The sequence below is a fragment of the Akebia trifoliata genome, chromosome 2, assembly GCF_017979445.1.
Source record: "Akebia trifoliata isolate Shusen 1 chromosome 2, ASM1797944v1, whole genome shotgun sequence".
Lineage (NCBI taxonomy): Eukaryota > Viridiplantae > Streptophyta > Magnoliopsida > Ranunculales > Lardizabalaceae > Akebia > Akebia trifoliata.
In genome coordinates, this window is record NC_141376.1 from 13,376,020 (window position 1) to 13,396,333 (window position 20,314).

General features: G+C 35.8%; 1 protein-coding gene across 3 annotated transcripts; it reads right to left on the reverse strand.

Moving 5' to 3' along the window:
* Window positions 1-434: 434 nt before the first annotated feature.
* On the reverse strand, window positions 435-19,047 carry ATH13 (ABC2 homolog 13). Of its 3 annotated transcripts, none has more exons than XM_086431282.1 (21): window positions 18,456-19,047; window positions 17,081-17,216; window positions 12,213-12,379; window positions 10,199-10,319; window positions 9,736-9,836; window positions 9,471-9,569; window positions 7,344-7,454; window positions 7,174-7,253; window positions 6,979-7,048; window positions 5,373-5,446; window positions 5,190-5,259; window positions 4,959-5,047; window positions 4,730-4,854; window positions 3,603-3,683; window positions 3,452-3,512; window positions 3,311-3,365; window positions 3,116-3,214; window positions 2,910-2,999; window positions 2,136-2,195; window positions 1,913-2,036; window positions 435-888 (listed from the first exon to the last, which is right to left on the reverse strand). In XM_086431282.1, exons 1-20 carry the CDS (start codon window positions 18,918-18,920, stop codon window positions 1,920-1,922), a joined length of 2,271 nt encoding a protein of 756 aa, XP_086287408.1. In that variant the 5' UTR covers window positions 18,921-19,047; the 3' UTR covers window positions 435-888; window positions 1,913-1,919. The 3 variants fall into 3 exon arrangements, with proteins under 3 accessions (XP_086287408.1, XP_086287397.1, XP_086287387.1); XM_086431271.1 differs by having other exon boundaries at window positions 435-926; XM_086431261.1 differs by having other exon boundaries at window positions 435-933.
* Between the last annotated feature and the right edge of the window lie 1,267 nt (window positions 19,048-20,314).

Here is a 20,314-nt window from a genome sequence, read left to right on the forward strand (position 1 = left end):
CCCCGGGCACGTGCAACTCCCGCACATCACATGCACCAAGTGAGGGAACACCCTTGTGGGTGGCCCCGAAGAAATATTGATAATAAGGACTCAACTAATTTACACACAAATTTTGAGTATAATTCAATTTCTCAATTTAAAAATCGGAAAAAAAATTAATGAAGTCAAAAAAAAAATTATCAGATAATTTCATAATATCTGTAATATTGAATTGAATACAACTAATGATTTTTTTTAATATATTAAAATTAGGAAATCCTGGTAATGCCTAGCATATATAATACATGATGCATAACCTTGTTGACATGGAACTTGGGATTGACTCAAGGTTAGTCTGTACCAAGAGAAACATGAAGAACTATAGATCATTAGTGGCTAAATCCTGGAACAAGTACAGATGATAACTTATATGATACACCAATCTACTTTGCACATTTTACGCTAATTGACCTAATTCAGACCAATAAAAGACTTCTGATTGCAGATTACAAGACAGATTTCTTCCAAAAATAAGCCATGTTTGGAATCAAAGCTGTTGTTAATGGTGGTCTGCCAGCCAAAATAAATTACAATATTACGAAGTCTTAACTCTTTCCCACATGAAACAAGTGGAATACGAATAGGTGGCAGAGTAAAATAGCAGACTGAAACTAGCATGACAACATAATAAGACTAACACTGCTGCTCTCTTCAAGAAGCCATGGCTTAAGGTCATAACCTTATTTCCAAATCTTCATCAGAAAACCTGATTGTTGGGAAGTTTAGGTTCATGTTGACATCTTAAAACTTTGCTGTTGCATCTCCTGAGAGTTCATGGTTTCGTTATCCGTAGAAGGTTGTCTTGCACTCGAAAAACTTCGAACACAAGGATGAAACTTCTTTCTAAAGCTGCCGGGAACCCAATTAGGGGATTGGGTAAATGATTACTGTCATCTAGTTAATATTGAAAGTTCAGTTTGTGTGCATTGCATGTGTGTACACAAGTTTGCATGTGTGGGTGTGGGTGGGGGTGTGGGAGTGTAATGGGAGCACATGCGTGTGCGTGTATATGCACATGTGCATGAATGGGAGCGCATATGCAAGTATGCTGAGGGGGCGGGGGTAGGGCATAAAATGGGTCGGATTTTGTCCAAAATCCGAATTTAGCTGATTTGGGTCCTTGGAGTAGATCTGAATAAAAAATGGGTTGACGTCCCATGATCCAAGTTGGATCTGTGTCGGATACGGATCAATTCATATGTCCACCTGATCCAAATTATATATCGCTTTGAAACCTATATTTTTAGGTTTTTCAAAATAACCTTTTCTACTACTTTAACATAACATAAATTCTTATACAATAAAATAATTATAATAGTAAAATAGAACAGTATAGCAATTAAAAAATGTTGAACTATCTGGAATTATCCAACAAGATCTCATCCAAATCAAGCAATTCGGTTGGGTCAGATCCGAACTAAGTGAAATCGAAATGATTTGGATATGGTTTATCTAGTAGGATCAGATTCAGATCCGGATACAAAAAATTGGATCAGAATATGGATATACTCAGATCTGAGTTGAATCCGACCCATTTTAAAGAGAGGGGGGCGAGGGGGGAGTGTGTGTGAAGGTTGGAAAGATACAAGCTCTACATTGAAAGTATCATAGGGCATTGAAGGTAAAACATATAAAATGCTTGAAACTCTCCCTCAATGATACATGAGAATGCTCTGAAAGGTGTAAGCTGCTTGATTAAGGGCACGATATATATCCATAAGGATTTTACTTACATATACACCATTAAATCATCGACAAATATTTTCCTCAATGAAATAAATTATGACACAGAGAAGAATGTACACTTGTGAAAAGGGAAAAAGAAGAAGGCGACATTAATGATGCCAAAGGTACAACAAGAAGATTCACTCACCAAAAGTTCAAGCAGTGCCCGTAATCAGCCTTTCCTGCTGATCTAATTTTTTGACCTTGAGAAGGCCAAAGAGAACTTGAATGCCAAAAAATGCACAAACTACATATGCTGCTATAGCCGGCACCTAATAAAGGAAAACATTGATCAGAAAAGGCCTATAAAAACTACAAATGAGAGAATAAAACAACTCATAGTAGATACAAATCAAAATAAGTTATCTTACTCGGATAGAATTGAGGTACAAAATTGTAGCAAGGTTTATTAGACTTCCAACAGCTACAGCCTGTCGATCAGTCAAAGAGAGCTTCAGTTATAGGTTAAATATCGTGATGCGTAAGACTTATTGAAAACTTTACCTGAATTTTATACAAAATCAAAATGACATGGGGGAAAAAGGGAAATATGTGACAAATAAAGGCACACAATGCAGTTCTATTTCTAAGTATCGGGCTAGACCTATGTTATCTGGTTCGTTGTTCGCTTGGTTCGAATTCGGGTTCGCAGTTCGACAATCTTGAACGAACCCGATTCATAGAGGTAGTTTGTGGCAGATATTTAAGTCATTTATGTTAATCTCATAGAAGAAGAATCAAGTCAAGGGGGCATATCATCAGTTTAAAAAACAAGGGGGTATCTTTAATATTGACCAAATTTTGGGATTTCTAAAATGGGGGTTATCTCTAATATTGACCAAACCATGGGGGGCATCTCCACTTTCACCAAAATAAGGGGGTTCACTAGGTTCGTTGTATTTGGCGAACCCATTACAAACCGAACATCAAACTGGTTCGGTATGTACTAGTTCGCCGTTCGCTACCGCATTAATGAACACGGTAACATAAGGCTAGACTACAAACTCTACATATTTGACATGCATTAAATGCAAGATCCAGAAGAAGCACAAGAATGAAAGTTAAAGAATCCATCTGGAATACAATTTCCGGAGAGCAAGCCAAGATTACGACTTTTCATAAAATTTTAGACTGGTTATACTCACACTTCCCAGTGTCTTTTGGACAGCTGCAACACGTACAAAAGCCCGCTCAGACTCCAAAGCTCGAACTCGGAGCTTCAGGTCACCTTGCTCCTGTCGAAGAGATAAAAATGCAGGTGGGAAAGTTAAAGCCTAGGACCATGACATAAATTCATTTAAACTGCCCAAATGTAAAGCAAATGAACAGTAAGAGGATGTCCAATCACTACCAAGCGTTGGATGATGTCGGCAAGCTTTTCAACTCTATCAGCTTGTCTAAACAAATTGTAGAATGCACGAGACTGCCGGTCCCATCTCTTTTTGAAGTCCTGAGTTGTTTACATGATTGACTAAGAAACATAAGCATCATAAACATCATAAATAATAGGCTCATTGTATAATAAAAAGGAACTAAAAAAGCTTGCCTTTATAATAACCTCGACACCAGCTTCCCGAAATCTTAGTAACTCCAGTGCATAGCTGGCACATAAAGAAAAGAATGTAACACGTCTGAGACAGACAAAAGGCACATGAAGAAAAAATTTGATGTCAAAGACAACACTCACGGCTTGGCAATTTCTGTGATGTCAAATCGAGGGTCAAGGCCCTTCCCAATGCCATCTAATACTGCACAGATAAAAAAATGGTATCTGAGAATTAGTATTTATGAATGATAGTATATAGCAATGAATTGGGTAGGTTGCTTAAGCACAATACCAGAAAATGCTCGAACAACAAATGTGAACGTGGCAGGAAAACGGAAAGGTTGGTCAGCTGCAATGGCTAATAGATCTTCCCCTGTAAACAGATTCAACAAGATTCAGTAACAAGCATCCCAGCCCAATACTGAATATGAAAATATAAAATACCTACAAATTGCATTGTTAACAGCACAGTAGAAGAATGAAACAAGTTGGAAAGTTATATTGTACTAAGTACATATAAGGGTTATAAGGATGCATTTAGTCTATTACAGTTAAGAAACAAATAGCTAAAAAATTAATTATGCAAGAGTGCCAGAGACTAAAACAAATCTTTATGCCTAATAATTGAAGCTCGTTGACATATAAATAAATGAATGTTAAAAACTTTGGGAACACTTTAAAGGAAAATAGGTAAACTTATCTAGTTTAATGTTATCATTAGACCTCCAAGGGTATCTAACTCAGTAAAATGTTAAGGAGTAAAAAAAATGAACCCCCTCCCCCCCAACACACACACACACACACAGCCACTCCCTTCTTTGGATATGTGATATGTGCCCATCTGTAGGGATGGGAGTAGGGTAGTTTAGAGTATGAACGATGTATGGAATCAATTCCTTATAGGGGTAGAATAGTTAAAATAGGTTGGGTGCATGGGATCATAGCCTTATTGTGGGAGAAGTTGGGATACGTGGTTTATGGGTTAGTTCCTTGAATGAGTTGGATAGTGGGTAGTTTAGAGAAGTGGGTAGTTAGGGTAGTTTTTCTGTTGTATTTAAATTTCTTTTGTGCTTTAATGAAATTATGCAGCAAAAATTAATATTAAGAATCCTTGTGATTTTGGAGACTAACTATATCGAATCGGTTAATTTTTGAGACCCAATCTCCCTCAAACGACATCTTTCTCAATCTTCTTCCTCTTTTTATTATTGTTTGCGATCTGATCTAGTAGGCAAGTAACATTCTGTCTTGAAAAAAACAATTGCTCGAGTCCAGATGATTACAACGAGCTTCCAAACTGATACCAAGCAATTGCATTTTGGAGAGAAAAAAAAAAGCCCTTCCATTACCCAACTTGATACCCGAAGGATAAAGTCAGCAAGTTTAATTGAAAAGAATAAAAGCTACAAAGTGCTTTACCAATTGCAGCTAATCGTTGTTTCTTTTTTTCCATCCTTTCCTCCTTGCTCAAAGGTTTTTTAAATCCGAGTTCTGCTGTGGCCATCTCTCTTTCTTTCCTTTGTGCTGCAAGGCGCTCTTCAAAGCTATAAAAAGTTGTGAGTTTCATTGGTCAGTAAAATCTGTAACACACTAACATTAGGGTTAAACAGTTCCACTCAGTTATTTTCTTTTATTTTATTCCAAGTACCTATTAAGAAAGAACTGTGCTGTCCTTCTGACAGCTGTCATATCTCCCGTAGGCACCAGAACACCCATCTGAATCATAGCCTGAACCACCTGCATGAAAGAGCCAATTTCTGACATCTAATTACATCTTTTTATAAGAAAGTTGCCATTAAAACCACGTAAACTCTTACTAGAACGTAATGTATCAACTGATCCAGGGGGATAATTATTAATTAAAGAAAGAAAGAGTTACCTTATCTGCATCCTTCTCATAAACTCCATAAAATGTCTCGAGTAAGCCTCCCCTGATGTTCGGGCTGATACTGCAAGGTTCCAGTGTTCATTTAATGCCAAGAATAATTGCGCAGAACTATAGAATAGAACTAAATTAGCTAAACAACTGCCACAAAGATGGGTGCATGGGAACTAGAAATACCTTCCCATCATTCCAAAATCATAGAAGATAAGCCTTCCACCATTTACATCATCAACCGCAATATTTCCAGGGTGCTGCAAAGGGGAATTGGAAGTGCTGATTAAAACTGCATCAGAGACTTACAATATAATTTTATAAATGGTAGTGCTTGGCATTCCAAAATTTGAATATGTTCCAATGACCTACGAGAAAATCTGATCATTATAATTTTTCAAGATTAAATTTTTATTTCCTACTTACACATATGACAGGTTACAGCTGTCACTCAATCGATTGTGACCAAAATAAGTATTTAAGGTGTTTATTATGTGAGAAACATAACTATTTAAAATATATATAATACAACACTTCAATTATTAATGCATTCGGTCAGGTCATGTTTGTGCATCCAAATGTTACATGTTTTTTTTAAATTAAACATAACAGGAAAACTGACATTCATTTTTCAATCAGACAACGAATCATAAATTAGTAGCATCCAATATACTAAATTACTAAAAACCACCAAGTTTAACGCCTTAATGTTGGCTATGTGACACTGTTGCATGGAAATTATGAGGACAAGAACAAAATTGCATAAATCAAAATAAGCAGCACATGTTGATGGAGAAAATGCCAACATGATTCAAAATTTCATCCCATTTTGGAATGTTTCAGCGAAACAATGTTTACCCTGAAACATTGAATTTTTAGGGAAGAATTCGGAATATTTTGGCCAAGATCGTTTCGATTTTTCTCATGCTGAAATATTGCCTAGAAACCAGATTTTAAACCTTGAAGGTTAATACTACATTGCTTTTCTTACTTCAAAAGACTGTTATTTTTTTTTTCTCTTTTGATAAGCAAGCAAGTTACTGGTTAGTCATAATTACATGATAGAAATTTAACTCCTGTTACCCCCCACCCCCACAAATCATCAGTTTCAGATGCCCCTGTATCAGAGACTCGTGAGGAACTTGTCTCAGAGATGGTAGAAGATGGAAAGGCTCATAGTGATGTGGATCCAAAGTCTTGTCAGGTATGAGTGATAGTTGTTAACTTGTTATTATGATGAGAGGTTTGGACTCATCTTTTGGGTATAGCTTGTAACTTTGTATATATTGATACAATAGATAGAGTTACTCTGCGTCTATGTATATGTCCATCATTAAGAGTAGATGATACTTTACTTGGCCTTTTGGAATTCTATATATATAGATGATCCTCTCTTTCTGGTTTGTCAGCATTGTGCACTCTGATATATATAGTTTTGAGTTGTTTCCGCAATTATTATGATTAGAATTGAAAACATTTGTCAGGTTACCTATATTTATCAAATTTATATATATATGGGGAGATTTTAATAACTCATGCCTGGGGACCTATGACGAAGCCATGGGGATTAATGATAGGTTTGGGGGTGTGACAAGGTGAGTTTTGATCCTATCAACACTTGCAGACTTTACCAACACAACCAGCAGGCAGCTTGGTTTGCTATATGATCATTATAGAGTAGGTTTTCATGCTTGTGTTATCATTTTCTAATATATAGACGCGTATTTCCAAACCAGCTAATCTTTTAAATGCTTCAGTACTAACAATCAACCAAATATCTTATAAAACTCACAGGGTCAGCATGGAAAAACCCATGAGATAAAATCTGTTCCAAGTACGACTCAACAGCATATCTTCCCAACCTGCAAAAAATGCAACAACAAGACTATTTTGAAATAATAGATGGCTATTTTTCCTGTCAAGTTGAAAAATAAGAATCAACTGGCATATGTTCTACATGAATCCCATTGCAGAAGATTGTCCTTACTGTTGGAGATTAACACCCAGCTGATTTAAAGCTTTTATCCTATTTATCTTTATCCCTGGGACGTACTCCATTGTCAGAACCTACAAGCAAAAGTAAAGCTCCAGTAAATAAGGCGAAGTCTGAATTGCCAGAATGCAATACCCACGCTTGAAATTATAGGAAAGTTGAACCTGTGGCGTGGTGTACTCCCAGTATATAGTTGGGACTTTTATGTACTCCATGTCTTTGAAGTTGCTTGCAAACCTTTCTGCATTAGCAGCTTCTTGGGTATAATCAATCTCCTGAAAATAGCTCAAAATATAATTAGGTCCGTTTACCATACATGGAGTAACCTCCAAACCATTGTGTAAAAGTATAGGCAAAATATCCAAATGAAAGAAACCTCTATTCACTCCAGTAAATGTGATCATAAACCATAAAGCATACTTTCAATAGTGTCAAAGCACTCATATTCTATTGGTCCAAGTTATAGGATGAGTTTTGAGAGTTTTTATTTTGAAGTTTTCACTTTTACTTCGGTTGTTATCACTGAAACTTGATTTAAAGGGACCCACTACATAGGGATGAATCACAAGATCAAAAAATAAAATCTGAATTTGGCCATAATTAGCATGAAAATCTGGTTGTAGAATAGCACCTAAAGTGGTATGTAGTGTTGACAAACCATTTACCCCAATAGACCGATCTGATGGGGAAGGCGCAACTGTGATTATAAGAGCGTCATGGGTCGAATTGAGGTATGATACGCGAGTACGTGATACCCGGGAGTGGAGACGGATAACACAACACTCCCCCTCAGCCATAAGGATGGAAAATACCTTTGAGGAGACTCAAACCTGTGACCTATATGAACCTAGCGCTCCAATACCATATTGACAAACCATTTACCTTGAAAGACTGATCCGATGAGGAAGATGCAACTATGAATATAAGAGGGTCATGAGTCGAATTGAGGCATGATATATGCACATGACACACGGAGCAAAGGTGGATAACACAACACTCAACACTCCCCCTCACCCATAAGGGTGGAAAATTCCCTCGAAGAGACTCGAACCTGTGACCTATACGAACCTAGTGCTCTGATACCATGTTGACAAACTATTTACCCCAAAAGACCGATCTAATGGGGAAGGCACAACCATGAATATTAGAGGGTCATGGGTCGAGGATAACACGTGACACCTGGGAGCGGAGGAGGACAACACAGAACTCAACATGTAGAGCCTTCTCGAAATTCCCTCAAGCAACCATTTGATTCAAATCCACTCAGCTCACACGTGGAAGATGATAGTTCCTAGTGTTACCCCACTTGTGATTTTGATGACACTTGTTGCTTTTAACTTGTCCTAGACACTATGTTTTTTTTTTTTTAATAACCAGGTATCCCTATAGACAGTGGACCGAGCCCATATCTGGGCTTTGCCTAGTCCATAGACCATGGTCTTGTCGAAGGACTAGTCCCTGGTAACTGAAGTCAGATTTCACTAGCTGCGCACCTCAAACTATGAAGAATTTCAATTCAATTATAAAAATGTTAATCTAGATGCTTTAGACTAATATGGATTTCAGATGATCACAATAGCCTGAGAAGGGGCCTTAGGTGCTTTATGAATTATTGTTAGCACTGATTTTTTTTCGAGAGCTACTATTGGTACCCCAACTTTTACTTATTGCACCCGAATTTCTTTAATTATTTAATCACACCCAAATTAAAGATTAAAACACACTCTTCAAACATTACCAAGGTTTGGCTCAAATTATAATCTCCACATTACAAAACATTATAACAATTTTTCAAACAATTTTGATAGTTGCTTACAATTATGATTAGGTAGGCTCATATAAAATTCTAAAACCAAAAAATAGAAATCTAGCCACAAAAAAAAAAAACAAGGGAGCTGGTTTGCAGCATGTGCCACGTGGTTTTTTGAAAGTTAATGTCTAAGGACTAAATTAGTTTCCCATTTGATGCATAAAACTATTTCCAGAAAGCTACATGCCACAAACCAAACAATGCTTTATTTTTTTCGTCATAAACAAGAGAAAAAACTTTCAGTAGCTATGACGAACAAGTTTTCATCCAATCCCAACACCCAACCAAAGTATCTCCAGCCTGCCATTATTGATGAATTATAAACCTCTTAAAATGTCTCTCCAATTAGTATAAACAAGCACTTCCTTGAAAGTGTTTGAAATCAAAAAATTTGACGCAGTTATTTCTTGCATTGATGTCACATTGTGTTTTTCAAATTGTAACTAACCAACTGTAATGACATATTCAAAGGGAAGCCAACCTGATATAAGACATTTGCACATTCATCATAGATAGCAACCCAATCCCTCTTCGCACCATCTGACTTTGGGTCAACCTTCTGAAGATATTCAGCTATTACCTGTAGGTAACAAATCACCAAAAACATAGTAAAAAAGACAATTGCCAATTTAGAACAAATAGTAAAATGATTTCACGGAGAAGATATTTATACATACAAGTCTTCATCAAGTGTGAATTACTAACCCTCACTGCTTAGTCAAAAATTAAAAATGAAAAATACTAACCCTCAGGTTTTTCAGATCTATATCAAACAGATCCTTGAGACCAGGCCTTTGCACTTTTACCACAATTTCCTGGCCCTTCAACCTTGCACGGTGCACCTGGCCTGTGCAGAAAAGGAATGCAACATTTAGAACATTTGTTTATTTTTATCAGATATTGCGGCCATGACACAAGGGTGGCAAGCCAGTTGAACATTAAGGTCCTTGCTGGGCCCAAATGGTAAAGTCTAAAGTCTTCTCAAGGTCTCAAGATCGTCAGAGAGAACTATTTGCAATTAGTTTAGTTAAGAGTAGACTAGAAGCCCCATGGAGACATTGCAATGTCATTGATATTATTAGAGAGCTCATTAGAGGTTGGAATTTTGTTTCCTAACAAGTACTTATCTTTCTTGAATATATAAATTGTTATCGAATAAATAAATGAGTAGCTTTATATCGCATAACATCTAACATAAACCAAGATTACCAAGACTAGCAGCAGCTATCGGCTCATATTCAAACGAATCAAAAATATCATTCACGGGGGCTCCAAGCTCTTCTTCAAGTATAGACACTGAAGTTTCTGACGGGAAAGGAGGAACTTGGTCCTGCATGTAGGATAATCATTACCTCATAAAATCCACAGCATTCAAACAATTAAAAGTTCACAACAATTAACTTAAGTTTCTTTGAGAAGAATAGTTGACAGAAAATTTCAGATCTAAAACTAAAAAGAAAAAACATACACTACAATAGGACAATGGAAATGTAAAAAGTAATAACAAATGTAGGTTTTCTCTACCCAAAACCAACTAGCTCATCAGTTCATTGTTATGATGCTGCATACCTCAAAATTCCCAGCCTGAAAGATTTTAATTCCAATGTGGTGAAAAACAGAATAGAAGAAGCACTTCACTATCCATTAATCAAGCATAGGCATGCAAATGGGCCGGACTCAACAGTTTTGGGCAGCGCCTAAACAGTAACAGATGGGGCCAGGCTATGGGAAGATATTAAAGCCCGGTCCTACAATACTCAGGCTTCAGGTCAGGCCATGGGCCGGGTATGACATGCGGGCCTTTGAGCTAAAAAACCTTTGAAAAAAACTTAAATACTTTCTTTTAAATTAACACAATAACACCAATACATTAATAAAAAAAATTCACATTTTTATTCATTTTTGAATTTATCTAAAAGTACATTAACACCGAGACATTATCATTACATCAATGTAAATTGTCCATAAACATTAAAAGTAAAATTTCATAAAAAGAAATTGATTACAATTTAAGTAAATAAAAAATTAATTAAGGGAAGATAATTGTATCACAATAGATTGAATACATCCCAACTAGGTTGGCACCCACTCACCCAATATTACATGACACATCACACATGAATCTTGAATTTTGAATTCCAGCGGTTATGTTTTTGAAATTTAATATATTTATTTATAAAGTATTTAAGATTCTATGACATTGTCATAGACTAGTCAAATCAATTACATGGGCATAATTGGCGGGGCCTATAAGAGGGCCAAATGGGCGGCTTTCAGGCCGGGCTGGTGAAATCAAAGCCCAAGCCTGTCCAAGCTTGTATCAGGCTTGGGTCGGGCCAGTCAAGTTTTGGCCCAAAAAAATCGGGCCGGCAGGCCATATTGGCATACCTAACCAAGCACATCAAATTATTGAAGGGATAAGAAAAGATGAGTACATTATTTAATGTGTTACAAAATATTGCATAATCATATATTGAGTATTCTAAAATCTAAACATTTAGATGCATTCCTAATAAGATTGAGTATTTTTTTTTATAGGTAAAAGAAAATTAGATTAAAAAAGATGAAGGTTGAGGTGACCAGCCGCAAGTACAAAGGGAAACTAAAAAACCTATAAATAGCACAAGGAATCCCACTTAAAAACAAACTCCTAAAAAAACAACCTATAAAACTAGCATCTAGCGTACACCAAAAATACAGGTGGCCTAGAACCATCAAAATTAACTCATGAATAGAATTCTCCTCATCCAAGAAAATTCTCTTGTTTCTCTCCTTCCAAATGCTCCCACAAATAGTAAAAGGCAGCAAAGCCCAAAGCACTTTAGCCATTAAAAAATGTAGCCCTATATACTAATTATAAAGGAGCTCAGGCCCCCTTTTTGTAATGTTAAAAAATTCTACAAGAGAATAATTATTTGCTAAATAGGTACAAGGGAAACAGTCCATTGCCTTTGTAGTTTCTAGCATATGTTAGGTAAAAGTAAAATGTGATGATCAAATTTAGATTAATTAAAAAAATAAAGCAACTTGGCAAATTATTAATACCCACATTCTTGCAATAAGAAAAGAAAACCTGTAAAAAGAATTATCAACCATATGCAAGAATGATATTTTATCCAATTCTAATAAAAATGATAGGAGCTTACAAGATGACAAGCAGAGAAGCGTAGTATGGTGAAGGATGCATGAATGATATTTTCATAAAAGTAAAATAAAAATTTACCTGAAGTTCAGACAGCTGATCAACATATTCTTGAGCAAGAATGTCCACCCTTGTGGAGAATTGCTGGCCGATTTTGATGAATGTAGGGCCTAATCTCAAAATACTTTCCTTTAACCACTTCGCAAGTGCTTTCCGCTTTATGACCTTTTTTTCCTCAGTCATGCCTCCTGCATATTACACGTTTACAATCCATTCATTAACATATGAACATACAAATATAATATACCACAATTCAGTCACAAGTTATGGCACACTGACATAATTAAGGACATGTATGAGGGAGATGTGATTAGTGTAAGAGAAAATGGAGAGGTGACAAATGAGTTCCTTGTCACAATTAGTTTGCATCAGGAATTGGTTTTTGAGTCCATATTTGTTTCCTCTAGTTATGGGAAGAAACATTAGAATCCAAAGCCTTTAGGAAAAGTAGAACCTAGACCGAGTCTATAGAGTGTAAATTTAGCATTTGATACTAAAAAGAATATCAAGTTAAAAATGGACAGTCTGGGAACACCCTGAAGCGACCAATTTCATTATCTCAGGTCGATGATACATGAGGATGGAGAGATTGAGGATGTAATTAGAGCTTGGCGATTAAAGTGGAGGTGCACTTTTGGAGTACTATGTGGTAGATGCAGACCAATCAAACTAAAAGGAAAATTTTACAAGTAGGCATTAAGACCAACTATGCTATATGGAGCTAAATCTTGGGAAGTCAAGAAGCATCATGTTAATAAACTGAGTATAACAGAAATGGAAATGTTGAGATTGATGGGTGGAAAGACTAGGAAAGAAAAAATTAGAAACGACTGCATTCGGGGAAATGTAGGAGTAGCTACTTTAATAGACAATAAACTAAGAGAAAATTGATTGAGATGGCTTGGGCATGTTCAATGAAAGCTGATTACAGCCCTAATTAGAAGAAATATTCAAGTTGAAAGTCCCAAAAGAGTGAGGAAGATCCAAAATAACGTGGATGGAGATGGTGAAAGCATATAAACTGACTCTCAATAACATAAAACTTGGCTTTAAACAAATTGGAATGGAAGAAGAGGATTCGTTTAGCCGACCCCAAATCCTTGGGATTAGGCTTTGTTGTTGTTGTAAAATTGAGTCACGAGCCTATGTGGATAATGGATGAAGGTCATTGTAATTTTTTATTTTTTTTTCGTTTTAGAAGAAAAGGGTGGTCAATATGCAAATATTATAAGGTTATTCTAGGAAAGAGTTTGACCAGACTAATGCTTTTAGATTTGACATAATAAATGGAAGAGGATGTGTGCAAATAAAGGTACCAAAGAACAAGGCAGTCAAATAAAATAAGAAAAAACATTGTTTTCTATAATTAAATTGACAAAAGAATAAATGTGGAACTTAGACTACAGTGCTGTGTGATGATATAGCCAAACTTGGCGGTGGAAATCAAAGGCTTAAATTGTCACTGAAGAAAAATAATCTATTACGAGACATGGCAGATAACTAGAAATCAGTTTTGAAAGATATAAAATGCTAAAAATAAGCGAAGAAACTCACAATTAAAGCTAAACATCAGGCATACAATGACCTATATAATAAGATTTGGACCAGGGATGGTAAGAAAGATTGTCTAAAAACTCGCACGAATTATAAAAAGGAATACTAAAGACTTAATCATGTTAATTGCATGAGTAAATCTTGATAAAAGATGAAGAGATTAAAAACTTGTGGAGTTTTCTACAAAATTTATTAAATGAAGACTATACCAAAGGCTTAGGATTAGGAGGAGAAACACGTGAGAAAAAGAACCAATATTTTCATAGAATTAGGGTATCAGAAGTGAAAGTATTTCAAGTAAACATGAAGCATTTCAGTGTCCCAACTAAGTTATTCAATGATATTTTGAAGTAAAAGGAAATAAAACAAGGATTAATGGAGAAAAAGTGTCGCATTACCAATATATAAGAATGATGAAAACATACAGAGCTGCAACGATCGACTACAGGGGATCAAACTTATGACTCTCAACAGAATTATGGAAAAATTGATGGAACCAAGATCAAGAAAAAAAAAACAAAGACATCTGATAACCAATCTGGTTTCAAGCATCAAGACCCCAAATGCTTTTATGCACAAGGTATGATGAAACAAGCTTCAAGAGAATAGAAAAGAAAATCAATTACATAAGCCAAAACTTACCATGGTCGTAATAATGCCAAGCAATTAAGACACACATTATGATATGTTCTAGATAAATAATCAGTAGTTGCATTACAATATATTATAGATAATAATTAGTTGTGACACATATTAAGTTTTGCCATTATTTAACATGAGGTATAACAAGATCTTCATAAGTAAAATACAAATGCATATATGTTGAAGTCATTCAACTTGTTATTGTTCATCCTTTCCAATGGTTTTCATATCGCTTTCCTATCAGGAATTTTGAACAATTTAGCTGATTGCGCAAGTGGTTAAGCGAGAAAGTACCATACCAAAATCCTTGACACACATCACCAGACAACATTATCATTGATTAAAATTTTGCAAACCATATAGACCAACATTGCCATCTTAGCACTAAACAGAAAGCTTCTACTCCATTAAAACTTAGCTTTGTTAATTTCCAAGTTATGTTATTTCTGCTTCTTTTTCTACTTTGTATGCTTCATAAGATGTTGCTATATGCGATCGATGTTGTATACCAGAAAAGAAAGAACGATACACCTTCTCTATTGCTTGAACCAGTATCCCTTTCTCATTGTTGTTACCCAACCAATCACCGTATTAATCGTCAGGTCCTGATGTGAATATTACCATGAATGGTACTTGCAATAAACAGTACACTCAATGAACATATACTCATAATGAACAATATATCTCTCAAAAGAAACTCCAACAAGAATTACTTTCTTTTTTATTAGATCAAGGAAGGCGTCATCCATCACTATCCTCTGATCCTCAGAAAAGGAAACCCTCCGTATCTGTTTTTGGGGGTTCTGATAAAGTTTTATAACAATACCAGCTTTGATAGCATTGCTATCCCATCCAAAATCATAAGAATATAAGTATGATGAGGCAAACTAAAGGAGGAAAAGAGAAAGGGGAATAAGAGACAGAACAAATAGGGGAGAGAAACAAAGAGTGGAAGGTGAGAGAAAAAGACAGTAATTCATATCAAACTAGCAATCATTTATTCTTCTAACTTCCTTATTATATAAGTATCCAAACCCTTTTTCAATCTTGCATTCGATTCCAAACTATGTTGACCTTCCCTTGTCTTGGGAAAGGCACGATCATCAATTCATCATTAACTGAATGGAGAAGAACACATGTGAAGCTCTAGGACGCAAACACAGAGACTAGTAAAGAGCCACTAGGTTCATATAAAGCATATTGAGAGAGGCAATATTTGCAAACAACTGTAGTAGAGAACTTTCCCAATTGGTGGGAGCAGTAGAATGAACATCATGCACTTTGAATATTGCCCAATTACACACTCCATTAAAGACACCATCTTGAAAGTCAACTTGGATTAGCTTTCCTCTTCTCATGCCATCATGGTAGGATGCCATCATTTACCATGGAGTTTTCGTTTTCTTTTCCCTTTAATACATACTGGGGCTTCTCATCCTGAATTTATAGCTGGATTCTTTTTCTTCATTTTTTTTCTTATTTCTTCTCTATTGGATTAGTGGTTCCATTTTCCCAATAACACTTGGTTCATACTCTTCAATCTTACAATCCCAAGTCCTCCCAAACTACTTGCGAGTGCACAACTTCTCCCATGTAACTTAAATGGTCCTTAGATGCCTCCATCCTATCATCCCACAAGAATTTTCTCACCATCCTTTCAATGATCTTTAACAACTACTTCGGCATAAAAAACAATGACATAAAATACAATGGGATACTGAATAGGATATTTTTAATAAGAGTCAACCTACTACCTCTAAGAGATGCCTAGCCTTCAATCCACCTTCTCAACAGGGTCTCAAATTTCTTTCACCCTATGCCTTTCCCCTAGAGGCAGCCCAAAATAGGATGACAAAACTACTCACCTTGCGCACCAACATATGAGCAAGCCTATCCACATTCTCACACTCACTCCAAAAAGCTCTCTTTTCCACATTTATTGCCAAACCAGAGACTCAAAAAAAACAGATAACCCCTCTCAAGTATTGAGCTTGGTCAATAGATCCAACCACAAACACCAAGTATCATTCGCTAACTATTGAGCAAGCCCTTCTTGATGTATCTTTCTCGTGTCAATGAAAACTCCTTTTACTTATCGAAAAAAGAAAAAATAATATCTTCAAATTTTAAAATGTTGCATGTTACTTATCGAAACAAATGTTGTATATTACAGCACCCTGGCTTGAACCAACCTTCCATGTCTAATTAGCCCTCATTTCCTTTTTCTTTTGTTTCCCTTATAATTTATGTATTTTTTTAGTCTATGCATCTATTTTATAGTAGTCGATCAATTACATTATGAGTCCTTGTCAATTGTTTAACCATACTCATTTTATCTTACCTATAGAGCTAGATTGCTAGTAGTGGGGTCATTAACTACACTAACTATTATTCATTTTGATGTGAGGGGACTATCTCTAGTGACTTCTTTACTCAACCTTTGCTTCCAACTTATCTCCATGACCTACCATAATCAATTTCCAACCTAAAGCATGCAGATTGAAATGTCTACAATTTCTTACTTAAATCCCAAAGATTTGTGGTCAACTAAATGAATATTATTCCTCCATTCCATTCTGCCCAAAGCCAAGTCCTCCCTTGCTGAGAGTGAATTCATAAAACTAATAACATCATTTTTAAGTCTCAAATGTTAACTACTATTCGTGTATTGTCTAGAAGGAAAGGTAACTTGCCTCGATAAGCGAACTTCTGGTTGTTAAGCCAAGCCTTGAAAAGAAAGGTTAGAACAAATCCCCATATTTCCAAACTCCTTTGTATTGTTGAATATGTTTTGAATCTGTTCCAACGGCCACCTGGTGCAACTGACACCTGTAAAATCCCATAACTTAGCATAACATGAGGGTATTCAAGTACACAAAGGTAGTAAATGGAAATTCTCCTTTGCTTATTGGAAAAAAAAAAAAGGAAATTATCCTTAGTCTCTTGAAAAGATCTTGCAATTTGACTTTTTATTTTTGGGCAACTACTTTCCAAAATGAAGCAAACTAAATTTTCTTGTAAAGATGGAACCAAGATAAAGATGAGCAGGTTCACTGCTGACATTAAAATGGAGTATGAGTTCAAAAATGAGTATAATTCAGGTACCAGTAAGTGTTCTCAAATAGCTCTTTCAGGTATCATTGGACTATGCCAGTCCCTCAAGTGCATTCTATATGGTCTCAAAATTTCAGTATAAACTTATCAAATGTAAAAAAATAAGTTTAATATTATTCTCATACATAATAGGACAAAATTAGAGAGATGCTAGGCACCCCAACTTTTACTTAGTACACACCAATTTCATCGCACCATAGTTAAAGATTAAAACAAACTATTCAAACATTACAAAAGCTTGGTTCAAGTTATTACCTCAACATTACAAAGCATTATAACACATTCAAACAACTCCAACAGTTGTTTACAATTAAAATTAGGGTCATATAAAATCCTAAATCTAACAAATAGAAATCTAAACTAGAGAGAGAGAGAGAGATTTACTTATTCTCAGACATGGACTTTTTTTTTTATTTAATTGGGTGTAATAAATAAAATTAAAGGGAAAATACAAAGATCTAAGCTTTACTAAATGTTCAGTAAAAAAGTGATATCTTTCGCCGGGACAAAGGCTTCTGAACTGATAAATCATACTCTGTTCTCTACTTACATTGGAGATTGTCTAAATCCTGGCACATGCAGCCATCAATTTGGACAACACAACTGTTGGGCCAACGCTGGATTTGGCCACGAATAAAAAATTCACACTGTTACAACAATTTTACCCACCTAATTAATGCAATGTGAACCACCAAAAGGACTATAACGATTCTGTCTTCTTCGAACACTTTAGATTCTCGAAACAATTAAGTGGACGGTCAAGATTGGCCACTAAACTCAATTAAGGGGAAAAAAATTTACATCTCTTCCTATTTTCCTTTATAATTGGATTAATTTTGAATCTTCCAATTCCTACTTTCCTGCATATCTTTTGAAATTAAAACAACAGCAAAAACAAGTATGAAATTTGAACGGAAAAAATACAATTTTATACAGATATACAAGGATTTATACCTCAAGATTGTCTCGTCCACCGCTCTTAAACCAGGCTTCTTCTTGCCCTATCTCTTCCACTGTCTTCTTTTGCTTCCTCCCCTTCGACTTCGACTCCGAAGTTTCTTCCACGACTTTCGTCGCTGCTCCATTCCCATTAACATACTTCACCATACTCCCATTACTTGCTCCAATTCCATTAACAATCTTAGAGCTCTCAATCCATCCATTATATCCATAGCTACTGTTTCCATTACTGTTAAAATTAAAATCATTAATTTCCTCTCTTTCTTCTTCCTTCGCGACTACAATTCGATCTTCCTGAACCGCACTCAATCGAATTCGAAAAATCGAAGAAGAAGAAGAATTCAAATTTTTCTTATAGTGGAATCGGGAGAGAGGAATTCGAAGTCTACGATTGGTTTCTGGGCGGAGAAAAGAGAGGTCTGGTAATGGTGAAGTGGATGTAAAGAGAGAAGCCGCCATTGTTAGGGTTTGCGTGAGGTTTTCTAGGTTTTTTGTGAGGTGAAGAGAACCCTAATTTTCATGGCAGTCTGTGACTGAGGAATGAGAGCTCTGAGGTTGAAAGTGTGGTGAGTGGAAGAGAGCGAGAAATAGACAAAAAAACTGAAGAAGTAGGAGAGGGAGAGAATGGAGTGGCTTGGAGGTGTCCACGTGGCAATTAAAGATGATGAGTATTTGGGATCGTGGCTTCTAATTGGTGCGAAAGTCTAGCCGTTCGTATTTAACACTTTTTCTCTCTTGGACAGTTGGACATTGCTAACGTCAAACCACGGTTGAAGTTCTTTGCTAAATATACGACTGAGATGTGGGGGAAAGAACATGTTTCCTAGAGATTAAAATTTCTAGGGATGCAACTTTATGAGAATCACAGCCGTTTGTTTGATGGTGACCTCAAACATCTTTGAAAGTAGTGGTTTCCTTCTCTCTTCATAGTTTGCACACGCGTACCACTGACTCAGGAAATGCTAACTTGCACATTAGAGAAGATACAATGATGCTAACGTGCGCGTAATCAGTATCGGAGCACGATTATTTCGTGATGGAAATGATTTTATACACGTAAGTGACCCATGGACGATGCTGTCATAGGACGCGTTTAGGCCCGTCGGGCGGCCCAGCCCAATAGCTTATATTATAAATTTAATATTATTCTTAACAATACAAAGTGGCATGTGTAAACACACATGCATCAATCGGGTTTATCTGTAATTTAAAATATTGATCAAAGGGTCTTTTAATATATCATAGTAAAAAAAAGAATATTTTTGTAATTTTAAAATTTTAAGAACCTAATTCTAAGGCCGTGTGGTGCAATTTTCTTCATTTCTTATTTGACCAAGATGACCTTGATTATACAAAGTTTAAATGTAAAGATAAGGCTATTTGTGGGATTCAAAATTTGATGTCGAACCACTTCTACTTTGCCTTATCTCTTTATAATAGTGAAGGTGTAGCTATGCGATTTTGTGACATGGGCATGCAAGCTCTAAGTAGGTACACAAGCTGGGAGTTTTTTCCTAGAGATTTGTTATTCAAATCATTGTAAACTTGGCACAATTATAAGTGACTAACAGATTATGCATACCATTACGATTTGACACAAAAAGATGATAAAAGAATGAGTTTGGAGATGTGATCCCCAAGACAACTTGGGTTAAAAGCTTTACAAGTCATCTTAGCAGCAATAAGTGCATCTCTTACAAAAGGAGTGCATATGAGTTTAGAATTGCAAATTAGAATGAAGAAAACAAATTACCATGTAGATTAATTAACGAATAATGCATTTGGAGATAATATCTAAAATATCGAATTTGTTAATCATCTTAGCACATCTGCTCTTTTACTTTCTTAATCAT

Coding starts and splice junctions, on each gene's coding strand:
- ATH13 (XM_086431282.1), bottom strand. CDS start 18,920: ATGGCGGCTTCTCTCTTTACATCCACTTCACCATTACCAGACCTCTCT. Junction 4,855..4,958: donor GCACAGTTCTTTCTTAATAG/GTACTTGGAATA, acceptor AACTTTTTATAG/CTTTGAAGAGCGCCTTGCAG. Junction 2,037..2,135: donor TGTACCTCAATTCTATCCGA/GTAAGATAACTT, acceptor TTCCTTTATTAG/GTGCCGGCTATAGCAGCATA.